At 48.7% G+C, this 13,232-nt stretch overlaps 1 protein-coding gene across 26 annotated transcripts in view; it reads left to right on the top strand.

Moving 5' to 3' along the window:
- CAMK2G (calcium/calmodulin dependent protein kinase II gamma) overlaps positions 1-13,232 on the top strand; it is a 2,374,050-nt gene that overhangs the window by 1,068,869 nt on the left and 1,291,949 nt on the right. For all 26 annotated transcript variants that reach the window (XM_069610663.1, XM_069610670.1, XM_069610673.1 and 23 more), the window contains exon 10: positions 12,612-12,734. In XM_069610663.1, coding sequence (XP_069466764.1) covers positions 12,612-12,734 — 123 coding nt within the window. The remainder of the gene's footprint in view (positions 1-12,611; positions 12,735-13,232) is intronic.

Raw genomic sequence — 13,232 nt, forward strand, 5'->3', positions numbered from 1 at the left:
TGGGCTCCCTTCCAGGCATTGCCGAGTTGGGGATGGCACGCAGTTTCGCTTCAGGGTGGTTGCCTATACACTGCTGGGTATTGCTGGGCAGTGAGGGTGGGGGGGTGGGAAAGTTGGGGTTTGCTGTTTTCAAAAAGGCGGGTTGGTCGGGACCGGTGCGACAGGGCGGCAGGCCTGCTGCATTACAGCGCTCCATTTTAAGCTCATAATGAGAATACACACCTGGGATGTCCCTTAACTCATTATCATGGCTATCGGGATACTGACATGGAATGTACGTTGGCTGACCAACTTCACCAAATCTCGCAGGATTACGGCTTATGCGCAAAGGCATGGAGTCAAGGTTCTCCTGCTGCAGGAGACTCATGCTAAGAAACTCCTGGCCTCAAACCTCGCACAGTCTTGGGGCCCCAACAGGTACTATACCCAGTACTCCACTCAGTCCAGAGGCGTCCTCACTCTCATCCACAAATCAATAAGATTCACGCTACACACATCCCACATTGATCCCGAGGGCAGGTTTGTGATCCTACACTGCTCATTAGCCGGCGAGGAATGCCTGCTTGTGAACTCATACGCTCCCAATATTGATTCTCCCGACTTCATGGACACGGTGCACGGCATTCTCATGAAATATGTTGAGGTTCCCATTGTGTGGGGGGGCGACATGAATCTCATTCTCGACACAGCCCTAGACAGGACAGCCACGGCCAAGAGACCGGTAGCCCGAGCGGCCAAGCGGCTGCTGACCCACATGAGCTCCCTGAAACTACACGATGTGTGGAGAACACTCCACCCCCGGGAAAGGGACTACACCTTTTACTCCACGGTACACGACAGCTCCTCTAGAATAGACCTATTCCTCCTGTCGAGTAGTCGGATGGGTAGGGTATCCGAAGTCAAGATCCTAGCGCGCACACTCTCTCCGATCATTCCCCCGTGCTGCTCGAGATCCAGCTGGGTTTCATTGCAGGGACCCGCCCCGCTTGGCGTTTCAAGTCCAACGCCCTATCAGACATAGTCTTTAGAGCAGAAATACTGGCTGACATAAACCTATTCTTCGAAACCAACAAGGCCCCCGGACACGTCCGCTGGGACCCGCTGGGAGGCCTTCAAAGCCTACATCAGGGGAATGTGCATTGCCAAAGAAGCCGGGGTCCTCAAGTCCATTAGACAGGCCTTAAGCCGCTCCGAATCTAAGCTCAAAACTCTGGAGCGGGATTATGCCGCTAGGCCAGTACCCGCTACCCTAGCAAAAATTAGGACGGAACTGGAACTATTTGAGACACATGCCCTTAGCGAAGTGAGATACCATACCCGCCCTGCGGCTGCCCGCAGATATGGCGAGGCAGACAGGCCTGGCAGAACTCTGGCCAGGCTGGCCCGGGCCGAGAGAGGCGGGACTCGTATAGATAGCATTATCGATAATACTGGGTCCAGACAATGGGCAGACCAAGCTATTCTTGACACTTTCGCCTACTTTTATGCCACCCTGTACGGTCCCCAGCCAGAGCACACGACCCGCGACCTAGACGACCTGTTGGAATCCATCCCTATGACCCTGATCTCCCAAGACACCAGGGAACTCCTAGACGCCCCGTTCTCACTAGAAGAGATAGTCCAGGTGATCTCAGATCTCCCTAAGGGCAAAGCCCCTGGCCCCGACGGACTCACTGGTGAGTTCTACCAGGAGCACGTGGCCATACTAGCGCCACCACTGCACGAGGTCTGGACCGAATCACTCCGCTCACACTCCCTCCCCCCCTCCCTAAGAGAAGCACTAATCACTGTCCTCCCCAAACCAGGGAAACCCCCAGACGAATGTGGCTCCTACAGACCCCTGTCCCTTATCAATACTGATATGAAGATCTTTGCCAAAGTAATCGCCAACAGATTCCTCCCACTAATGCCCCACCTAGTCCACGCCGACCAGAGTGGATTTGTCCCGGGCCGCTCTACAGCACTTAACATCCGGCGCCTATTCAATGTGATGTCGAGAATTGACCCGAATGCGGATGCTGTGGCAGTCACACTAGACGCCCAAAAGGCGTTTGATATGGTCTCGTGGCAATACCTGTGGGCCGTCTTGGAGAAAATGGGAATTGGGCCGAACATGATCGCCTACATACAGCTGTTATACACGGGACCGTCAGCTAGGGTACTAATCAACTCCGTCCCCTCTCCCCCCTTCGCGTTGCATAGGGGCACCCGACAAGGCTGCCCATTCTCCCCCATCCTCTTCGCACTCGCCATCGAACCTATGGCCGATCATGTTAGGAACCGTCATACTAATAAGGGCGTCCGCTTGCACGGCACACCGGAAATCATCTCGCTGTACGCGGATGATGTCCTCCTCTACGTCAGACAACCCTCCACACACCTGGACCCTATCATCCGAGACATAACAAAAATAGGCACTTATTCGGGCTTCACTATCAACTACTCGAAATCCGAAATTTTCCCCCTCACTATGACAACCCAGCAACCGACCTGCGAGTTCCCGCTGCGCTGGTCCCCGTCTGGGATTAAGTATCTCAGGGTTCAGGTGTCACGGGATGCAGTCTCCCTGCTGGCGGACAACTACAATGCAGCGGCGCTGCTCATTGAAACCAAGATGCTTAGGTGGCGCAATCTCCCTCTGTCCCTAGCTGGGAGACTCTCCCTCATAAAGATGATCGCGGTACCCAAGCTACTCTATATATTTGTGAATGTGCCGATTTGGCCTGGCAAGCAGTATTTCAAGAGGCTCCATGCGTCATTCGCCCAATTCCTTTGGCACTCGGGGGCGGTCCGTAAAAAGTGGCAACACATGACCCTCCCGTACGAGAAGGGAGGCTTTACTGCCCCCGACTTAGCTTTCTACTGGAACGTCGCGCAGGCCCAGCATGCTACCCATTGGTACACACACCCCGACCCGCCCCCACATGTCAAATTGGAAAAAATGGCAGGAGACGGCATCCACATTATGACCCTGCTACTGCACCATGGTTACCGCGCGGATGTTCCATGGGACCCGGTAGCATCCACGATTAGGGCATGGAATAACATCCTCTCCCCTAGTCCACTACGGCGTCCGTACTATAAGTGGCTTCCCTTATGGCAATTCCCTGGCCTAACCCCCACGCATGACCAACACCTCTCCCAGCGATGGGAGAACCTGGGGTACCGCGCCCTGACTGACCTGTACCATGAAGGCTCATTCGTTACCCCTCTAACACTACGCCCCAGGCACTCCGGCTCCGCTCTCGACCTGTTACAGTATTACAGACTGAGGGCAGCGGTACGGACAATGTGGCCCTCCTTTCCAGTGGAGCCCCCTGACTCGCCTGAACTCCTGTACATTGCGAACTCCGCAGGCTGTAGGGGCATAGTATCCTCCCTGTATAAGATGCAGATGGGGAAAATAGAGAATGCCTCCCCGGCGCCACGGGAGTCGTGGGCCAGAGAGTTCGAAACTGAGATCACCGATGAGATGTGGGGTAAGATGTGTGCACACACGCGGAAGGTATCACTCAGCGCCAGGTTCCGCTGCATCCAATACAAGCTACTCAACAGACTCTACTACACCCCGTACAGAGTGGCAAAATTTACGCTTAGTTCGACACATAAATGCCCGAAATGCGAATCGTACCTGGCAGACCACGCCCACATGTTTTGGTCCTGCGTGGCGCTGCGCAGGTTCTGGAGGGAGGTGACACAGGCGCTCACTGAGATAATAGATGCCCCGGTAGAGATGGACCCATTGGCCTTGCTATTTGGCATATGGACGGGAGGGAATGTGACGAGAGTGTCGAGGTTCTTGAATGTCAGTGTTATGGTTGCCAAACGATGCATATTACAATGCTGGAAGCGTCGCACTCCCCCTACCCTCAGCATGTGGCTGAACGCCCTTACGTGGGTACAAACATGCGAGGAGGGGTACATCGGCACCCTGCCAGCTCCATCCCGACATGCAAATGTATGGACTGAATTCTGTAGCTACCTTAACGGCAAGGATGGTACCGAACAAACATCAGCCCCTTCCCCGGCACCACTTGACTCCTCCTGACATGCACCATAGGAGTACGAATCTGTCTTTTACGTAATATGCTAGCCCCACTACAGTGTAAATCTTTCGCTATCATTGTTGCAATGTATATTGATACTGTAATACTGGTTTTTTTTTTTTTTTTTTCCTTATTGTTCTCACTTACAAGATAAATGTACTGTACCTGTCTTGACCACCTGCCAATAAACAGAAGTTTAAAAAAAAAAATAATTGTGAACTATCATTGGAATCCAAGTTGGTATTTTGTGTGGTCAAGTTGGATTAGAAAGAATTGAAGGGGACTTGTTGTTATGACATAGGATTTGCTTATCCTTTTTGAACATTAAAAGAAAGACCTGCTTGAATCTGGGGGAAGGGTTATCAGGTTATCACCCAGGTTATCAGAAGAAGCAGCTATTGTGGTGTGACCTATACTGTTATATTTAATGATGATGAACTGCCATATATTTCCTTGTTGACTTATGATGAACAGAAACCTTTTTATTAATGTTTTCCTTTAGTTTATTTTAGGCAGGGAAATGTTTGCCAGGGTAGGGATAGTGAGGTGTTTATCCAACCTTTTGAGTTGATAAAATGGCATATTTTGAAAACCTTTCACAATGTCTCTGGAGAATAGCTCCGGGGCAACGTGTTCGCCTTGGAAGCAAGCCAGGCAGGTGACTGTCACTGTACCCATATTTGAACCATGTGGCTGGTTGAGAGATGCTCACCTACCTCAAGGCATTTGGGCGAGACACTTCACCAGCAACAGTTTGTATTATCTGGCCTACTGAGTTGGAGCTCTACAACATTCAGGTCACCAAGAGACTATGGTGACACGAACACTAGAAAGTATGCTCTTCTCAGTAATATGTCAGTTACCTCACGCCACAAATATTTCACTCCATTTACTGTAGGTACCACTGTTGAAGGGTGAAATTAGCCCTGGGTCCACTCCGTGAGCAGGCCCAGCCCCCCCCCGTACCTGAATAAGCACTTGGACACAGGTCTGCTCTTTACAGGTTCCCAGCGGCTTCTGCTGAGCACGGCCTGCCCCATATTTAATGCGCATGCGCGAAGGCCAACTTTGCTGTCACACACGCGCACACCCACCCATCGCATCCCTCCTTTTTCATAACAAAACATGTGCGTAACTTCCATAACCTTGTTGTCAACCTGACATATAGAACAGGTACATAATACACCAAACTAACTCACAGCCCAACGTGGGCAATTGCTGTCCACCTCTGGTCCTCCTTAACTTGGGTCCAGTAGATAGTCCTTGAACCTGGCCAGACATTCTCCAGCAGTCACGGCAGGGGTAGCCTCCTTTGTCACGGCTGCTGTCATGGCTGGGTCCCCCTGGTTTGGGGTCTCTTGAGTCTTCTTCGGGCCCTGGCACACTCATCGAGGCTCGAGCCGGGGATGCTCCTATGGCAGGTGCTTCCTGTTGAAGAAGCAGGAATTTCTCGTGACCGTTCCCGTTGGTAGGACTCAGTCACCAAGGACCTGTTGACATGGGATTACCCCCATGGTGGTAGGCTCGTAGTTTAGGCACAGTTTCTCCTCGGGGTGCTGGTTCCTCACTAGGACAGTATCGCCTACTTCAATGTCTGCAGGCTTTAACCGTCGCTTGGCTTTCTCACGCTCATTGCGCACCCGTTGGTCTTCAAGTGTCTTTTGGTCGTCGATGACACCGGGAGGTCGGCTATCAGTCTTGGGTAGCAATCCCCTCGGGCATCTGTTGAACAGGGCCTCTGCTGTGGCCACCCCTGTGGATTGAAGGAGTGTCCATCGGTACTCTCGCAGGAACTGGAACAGGTTTCTTTTCAATTCCCCTCCCTGGCCCTGCGTGATACGAAATCTCTTGTTGAGGGTGCTCATGAACCGCTCCACCTCCCTATTAGCTTTCGGCCGGCCAGGAGTCACTTTCCTGTGCGTGATCCCACATTCGTTCATGAAGGTCGCGAACTGCCGGTCATGAAATGGTGGTCCGTTGTCAGAACACATGACATGGGGGGGAAACCATGGGTCGCGAAGATCTTTTCCTCAATTGTATGGTCTGGTCACTTGATGTTGATCCCACCAGCTCCACCTCTGGGTAGCGTGACCACTGGTCGATTAGTACTAAAAAGTACATGCCCCTCCCCGTGGACCCAAAGTTTGCATGCACCGTGCTGCAGTGGCTACCGCTCTGTTCCATCAATTCGATGAACGGTTCTTTGTTACTGGTGCGGTAGCTTGACAGCAGATGCATTGGCGAATATATTAATCGACCCTTCCCTCAAGGCCTGGGAACCACACCTCGGCTTTCAGTCTCACCTTAGTCTTGGCGGTGCCCTGATGGCCACTGTGTGCAAGCTCCAGTACTCTTTCCACCAGCCTTATTGGTATTCTGATCTGTCTCCCTCTCAGTAGCAGGCTGCCTTCCAACTTGGACAACTCAATGTCATCACTTAGGTTGATTACACTCTCCAGTCCGGCAAGGGCACCCCTGATGACTTTCTGGAAGACCTCGGCGACTGAGGAGATCCCAAAACACAACCTTTTTATACTGGTACAAACAGTTGTGAGTAGTGAACATTGTAATGTATCAGGAGTACGGGTGCAACACAAGTTGGTGATACCCCAAGCTCAAATCGAGCTTTGAGAAAACTTTGGCACCCTGTAGCTCGTCTACCACATCGTCTAGCGTTGGTGTCAAGTGGCGTTCCCTCTTGTTGGCAAGATTGGTTATCCTCATGTCCACGCAAATGCGTACAGCTCCCGGGTGCTTTGGCTTGGCCACCACAATGATTGGTGACACCCACGGTGTAGGGCCGTCAACCTTTTCAATGTCTAAGTCTGCTAAATTTTGAAGCTCCTGCTCCACTTGTGCTCGTAGGTGGAAAGGTATGCGGCTGTGCTTCAGTGCCTTTGGGCGCACTGACTCAATGTGTAATTTGACCGGTTCCCCTCTGAGCTTTGATTCCTTGAAAGAGGTCCGCAAATCTGTTGATAATGTCTTGGATGTCCGCTTTGTACACGGAGAGCGCAAAGTGCACAATGTCAAGCGCCTCGGACGCGGCGCAACTCCGGAGCGAGTGTGAGCTGACATCAGTCACAAAGAATTTCACCTTGATAGAGTGACCGGCATGAGTGACAGATGCTATGAACGCCCCTTGGAGTGGCAGAGGATAGTCACCTCCGAAAGAATAGATTTTCACTTTGGTTTAAGCCTGCGCTGGTGGCCCCGGCAGTACCTCTTAATGCTGTGTCGCCATCACACAGACTGACGCACCCGTGTCAATTAACACCGGGCTAGGAGTCTCTCAAATGTCGACCCCGCACGTGGGTTGCCTTTGCTTCTTGGATTTGGAATCAATGTTTGATATGAAGAACACCTCTTCATCCTATTCTTCCTCCTGTGCAATCTCTAGTTCCTGGAACTCCTGTTCCACCGCAACCACACTTCTTTGCTTGTGCTGGCCCACATTGCTAGATCTACTTGGACCTCGCGGGATAACCACTTTATTCACCGCCTGGCACATTCTGGCAAAATGATCTGCGGTCCCACAATGCCCACACACCCTCCCTTTTGCGGGGTATTCGCCGAAGAGTGGAAGGTCATACCCACACTTAGGGCATTGCTGTGGTAAGTCACTTTTCTTCCGGGACCATCTTGGCCGTGGACGGCCATTGTTCCCAGTCCGTCCAATGGCATAGGCATCTCCACCCTTCACCGATTTGACTGCAGCATCCATCCTGGTGGCGTAGCTGTCTGCCAGTTCATAGGACCTGTCTATGTCGAGGATTTGCGCCAGTGTGAGCCCAGGTTCCCGGAGCACCTGTCGCTGCAGCTTGCCCGAGCTACAGCCTTGGATGAGCTCCCCTCCTCATTCTCCCATTGCCACGTGCTGGCCAGATTGTGCAGTCTCCCACCGAAATGATGCAGCGACTCGTCGTCCTGTTGCTTCTCGCTGCACATCATGAAGCGATCCAAGTCTTGGTTGGCCAGGGGTAGGCAATGTTCCTGGAGGGCATCCGTCACAGCCTGGTAGGTGACAGCAGTCGAGTTCAACGAAGATGCGATGAACTTCAGAACCTGCAGCATGCAGCAGCGTTGCAACCTTAGCGTCATCCTCCGTCTCCCCTGTGGCCCTGAAATACTTTTCTAGCTTATTGAACCGTGATTGTGAGAGGTGATGGCTTCCTGAAACTGCAGAAGGTCTTGGCGTAGCTGTGACTCACAAGGCTCTGCCAGGGCATGCCTCTTCCTTGGCGTGAATGGCGAGAATGAGAGAGTAGAACAAATTTCTCTATACAAGGGATGATGATAGCACACAAAAGAACAAGGATTGCCACCTACTTGGAAGTGCACCCCCTTTTGGGCCTTCCCAGTCACAAGTCCAGCAAGTTCTCCCAACTTGGAGAGTAGAGGGATGGAAGGAGAAACAGGGAAAATAAATAGTTCTGAACAGACAGTTTGGCCCAGACGAATGCTGTAGGGGAATCAAAGATGGCAGCTGGCCAAATCAAAGTTTAGATTATGCCTCTGCGGATGTAAAAGCGGGACAGTTGCAGCATCAGAAATCCCACAAAATGAAGCGTTCAAACCAGTCTGATGTAAAACATAATTTTGATCCACATCCGAGAGCAGTTATGCATAGACACTCAGGCTATACAGGGGGTAGATGCCAGCCAGTGTGCCTAGAGAACTGTAAGGATGTCTCTGGCAGGTGATACAGCATTGAAAGTACTTTGTGGTGGAGAGAGAAGGTGGAAACTGAGCAAGAGGGTTAAGGCTGGAGGGAGGTTGCCAGAAGAAGGGGTAGGAGGAGGAGGAGGTGATGATGATGAGGAACAGCAGAAGGAGTGAGGTGACGGGATTAAGAGTTCAGGGAGGACCGGTGTAGGAGTATAATGGGAAGGAAACTGAAGTTCGAACTGAGGGAGGCACAGTAACAAGTACATTTACAAGATGGCAGGGGGTAGAGTGAAGGGTGGAAGATGGATGAAGAGTATATTGAAGTTGTGGCCAAATCAGATAGCTGATTTGAAGAGCTGGAACCCACTGAGGAGCAAGTTGAAAATATCTGTATGCGAGATGTGGAACATATTGGGGAGGTAATTTGGAGGAACTAGCGGGAGGCGGAGAGAGCCCATTGAGAAGGGGGTTTGGACAATGCAGCATGAGGTTAGATGAGTTGAGATCAAATGGGCCTGCTCCAAGCCTGAAAGTAGTTATATTGTGGCGGTCTAACATGTTGTGAAGCATCAAATTGAAGGGGAGAGACTTTGGCAATGGATGAACAGGAAACACGTGAGATCCCCTGAGCTGCTTTAGTCTGTTTGTGTAAGGAGTGTACATGCAGTGTGTCAATAGCTATTGAGAACAAAGGATCGAAAGGGCACAAATCCACCAAGACAGAGGATTAGGATGAGACTGAGTTAAGAAGTGGTTGATATCACACAGCATGCATCTATCAACAAATAGGTAATACAAGGAAATAAGGGGTTCTATCAACAAACATGCACAGGTTTGGCCTATATCACTAAATGGAGCCTGAGATAAACTAACCAACATCTGAATGGCTGTTCCCCTCAGTGGAGTAGTCCTCTGGGAAAATCAATACCCAATAGTGTCTCACTTGAAAGTAAAGTGTTTAAAAAGGTTCTGCCAGTGCTCAGTAAGTCTGGGGCAGGATGTCCCCTTGCAAAGCCACCCAAGGGATGTGAGCTCAGTCCCAGGTTTTAAAGGGTACCTGAATGCTATTTCCCAGTGTTTCTCAGACTAATTTCCTTGGTTTTCAGTTCCAGGTGTTACCTTCGTCCTTGGTGGTTGTTGAAGACTCTGTAGTGGGCCTTCCACAATGGACTGAAGCCGTAGGGCCACAGAAGGCTGCCCTCAAGTTGTGACAGTGTGCTCACTAAGTTTCTCTTTCTCTCTTTGGCTCCTATAGCCACCTGTTCCAATCTCTCCTGTCTAGCGTTTCACCTCCCGTCTTGAATCACAAATCCTTGCCTTCTTTTGTCTTCTTGGGTGTCATATTTTTATCTTGGGATCCACAACTCTCTGCTTAGCTGATCCCATCTCTCGTATTCTTTAACAGTCCTTAACTTTGTCTCCTCAGCTTCTCCTACTAGCTCCTCCATAACCCTCTGGAAGAAACCAATGTCCGCATTCACTTCTTTCTGTCACCTCCTTTTCAGTCTTCCTGTTGTTGCCCCACTCCGTCACTACTTCGGTCGGCCCCACTGCTTATTTTTCCTCTATTTCCTGTTCTTTCATTTTCCATCTCTCATAGATGTCTTGTCTCCTCACCACCTTTATCCCTTTGAGACCCATTCAGACCACCTAATACTCCCACCCCCTCTGGGCACCTTCTTAATCTCTTTGGCCACTTGTATTATTACAATTATGGTTCCACAATTCTCTCCATAGTATCGCACCTAATTCACCTCTTTGGTCCCCTTCATTCCTTTGAGCACTTACTTCATAGCCACCACTGTTTGTTGCTGTTGGTACTCTTGTTCTGAAGGGAATTGCTATAGCATTTCAGTGCTGAACTGCCCATGTAGGCGGGATAAAGACTGAAATGCAAATATTTCCCATCTGTGGCTTCAGACTCTCGAGTGGTTACCTTCCCAAAGAACCGGTCAATGGGCCATGTTCGTTCTAGCAGAGGGGCGCCTGTGACTAATTCTTACATATTGGCTTAACTAATTTACATATTGACTTAACCCTTTATTTTTTTTTTTAAAGGGCTTTGGCCCTTCCTTCCCTCTAGTGGAATGGGATTACATGTGGTGGTTTCCTACGGAGAACTCTGGAATATTAAATCTCTGGGCCTTGATGGATCGGGCTGAAGATTTGAGAACCAGGCCTTTCCTATTGGAGTTCCAAATTCCCTCTTCTTAAAGCTGTTGGTTGGCCGACTGTGTCAGGGGTATCTTGGACTTGCTGATGTCCCTCCATTTACAAAAATGAATTCCAATGCATCTTTTGCACACGCACAAGTGGAGCAGAGCGTACCGCAACTACTTAATGTGCAGGAATTATGCACCTCCTTTTTCTCAAAGGGAGACAGAATAGTAGAATCCTGTGACTAAGTGCCCCTTTTGCAACCCTTCAATAAACCAACTCGTTCAGGGTACTTTGTCTCATTGGGCATGTTGGGAGGAGCACACACACCTTCATGGCTTGAGGTGAGGGTAAGGTGCAGAAGAAGAATATAGAGGAGAGTCAGACCAGAAATCAGGACACTAGGTAAGGGAAATCATAATGTCCTCTTAAAACTCCTCAGTAGTTAGTGGGACTGAAACACTGTCTACTCTCTCCCCATTATAATAGATCCTTCTGTTTCTAGGTCGACACAGAAAAATCCTAGAACTCATGAATTGAATAGGACACAAGTGTGAGGACATTGCTATAAGGAAAAAGAACCAACAAGAGCGAGTGTGATGCTTTTGTGGGTATTGAGTGAGTGCATACTTTTTGTGTGTAAAAAGTGCATGCTTTGTGTAAGGACTGTGTAAAAGACGGGCATGCTTGAGTGTGTGAAAAAGGTGTCTGTTACCTTGGACTTGTTGGCAAAAACATTGAGTCTGTTTCATTGGAGATTCAATACTTGTATTACTTGTATGTTGGTATGTTTGTGGAAATATGCAGACATTGGTGGGTGTGAGTGTACATGGGTATGTGTAGACGTGGTTTGAATACCTGACCCTATCATGACAACCTCTAACTTATTGTGGCAATGCTCAGAACATTTTGAATGTACCACAGAATATTATGGCAGTACAGAGCTATGATGGCACTACCTGCCACATTGAGAAACTGGAAATATGGTGCCAATATCTATCATGTGGACCGAGTGCATGGGCAATTGACACTGCTTGACTATTTGTGTACACTTGTGGGGTTACATGATGGCAGTGCATAACCATATGATGCAGCAAACACTCTCATTCTACTTCCTTCTGCTCTACGCACCCTGTGCCCCATGCTCCCTTCTCCACATTTGCGCCCTCTGTTCCTTCCACTGTACTCTTTCCCCATATCATCTTTAATTTGCCACAATTTGTCCCTGCTTTTGACTATTTGAAAACAAGATATTTTGTCAATGTGTGTTCTGATCGTTTATAGATATTGATCACCAGGTATTCATACAGTGGCCTCTCTTATTAGTTGCCCAATTTGTGTTTCATTATTTGACATTTAATATTTTCTAATTATCTTGTTTACTTCATTTGATTTATTTACATTTTATTATTGTCTGTCACTCTATTCATACTGAAAGGTAAGGTGGAGTTTTTGCAACTGTTGCTTTGCTGATCTACTAAACCAAATTACAGTTCCCATTCTCTATTTCTTTGCATTTAATATCAAGATCCTATACAACTTTTTTCCATCTCGAAAATGTATTTTAATCAATGATATTTGGTTCTACATCTTTACAGTGTGTAGTTATACAGGCAGGTGTGTTCGGGGATGTGGCAGGGGAAAATATATTTGGGTGGATTTTTCACATTGAATATATAATGTGTCCACTGTTTTACTTTTTTTATCCATGATATACCCCTCTCCCCCCCAAAACTCCAGTTTCCATCACCTGAGTGGGACACGGTGACCCCAGAAGCAAAGAACTTGATCAACCAGATGCTAACGATAAACCCTGCAAAGCGCATCACAGCAGATCAGGCGCTCAAGCACCCGTGGGTCTGCGTAAGTGTATGGCTTGTGTGATTGGTAAAAATGATGTACACAAATAAATATTGTAGAAACCTAGTTGAAATGGGTTCCATTGAAGATATCAGCTTATGCAAAGAAATCTTAATCTTTTGTTGAGATTTAAATAACTCAATGCTGCTGTGTTGACCGCGAGCTTGGAGGAGTATACTTTTGAATAATTTTACCTGTTGGAGGTAGTCTCATTTAATTATGTGCAAACATGATTATTATAGCAAAAAATCTGTTTAGAAATGGTGTGAAAACCCTGGGGTGTCTAGTTCACTGCAACAGAAACTGGTAGACTACGATGTGGGTAATGTCTTTAAGCACATGCAGCGACGCACAGTTAATTTGAAGAGATTCATTTAGTGAAACTAACTCTTGTGTCAACACCAAGTCATGGTAAAAAAAAGCCATGCATACATGAAAGAAGTAATGTGTATTTCTGTATCTAACTACATTTTGAAGAGATGTTAAAACACATAAATAAGT

Source organism: Ambystoma mexicanum, chromosome 8, assembly GCF_040938575.1.
Source record: "Ambystoma mexicanum isolate Mex_15411 chromosome 8, UKY_AmexF1_1, whole genome shotgun sequence".
Classification (NCBI taxonomy): domain Eukaryota; kingdom Metazoa; phylum Chordata; class Amphibia; order Caudata; family Ambystomatidae; genus Ambystoma; species Ambystoma mexicanum.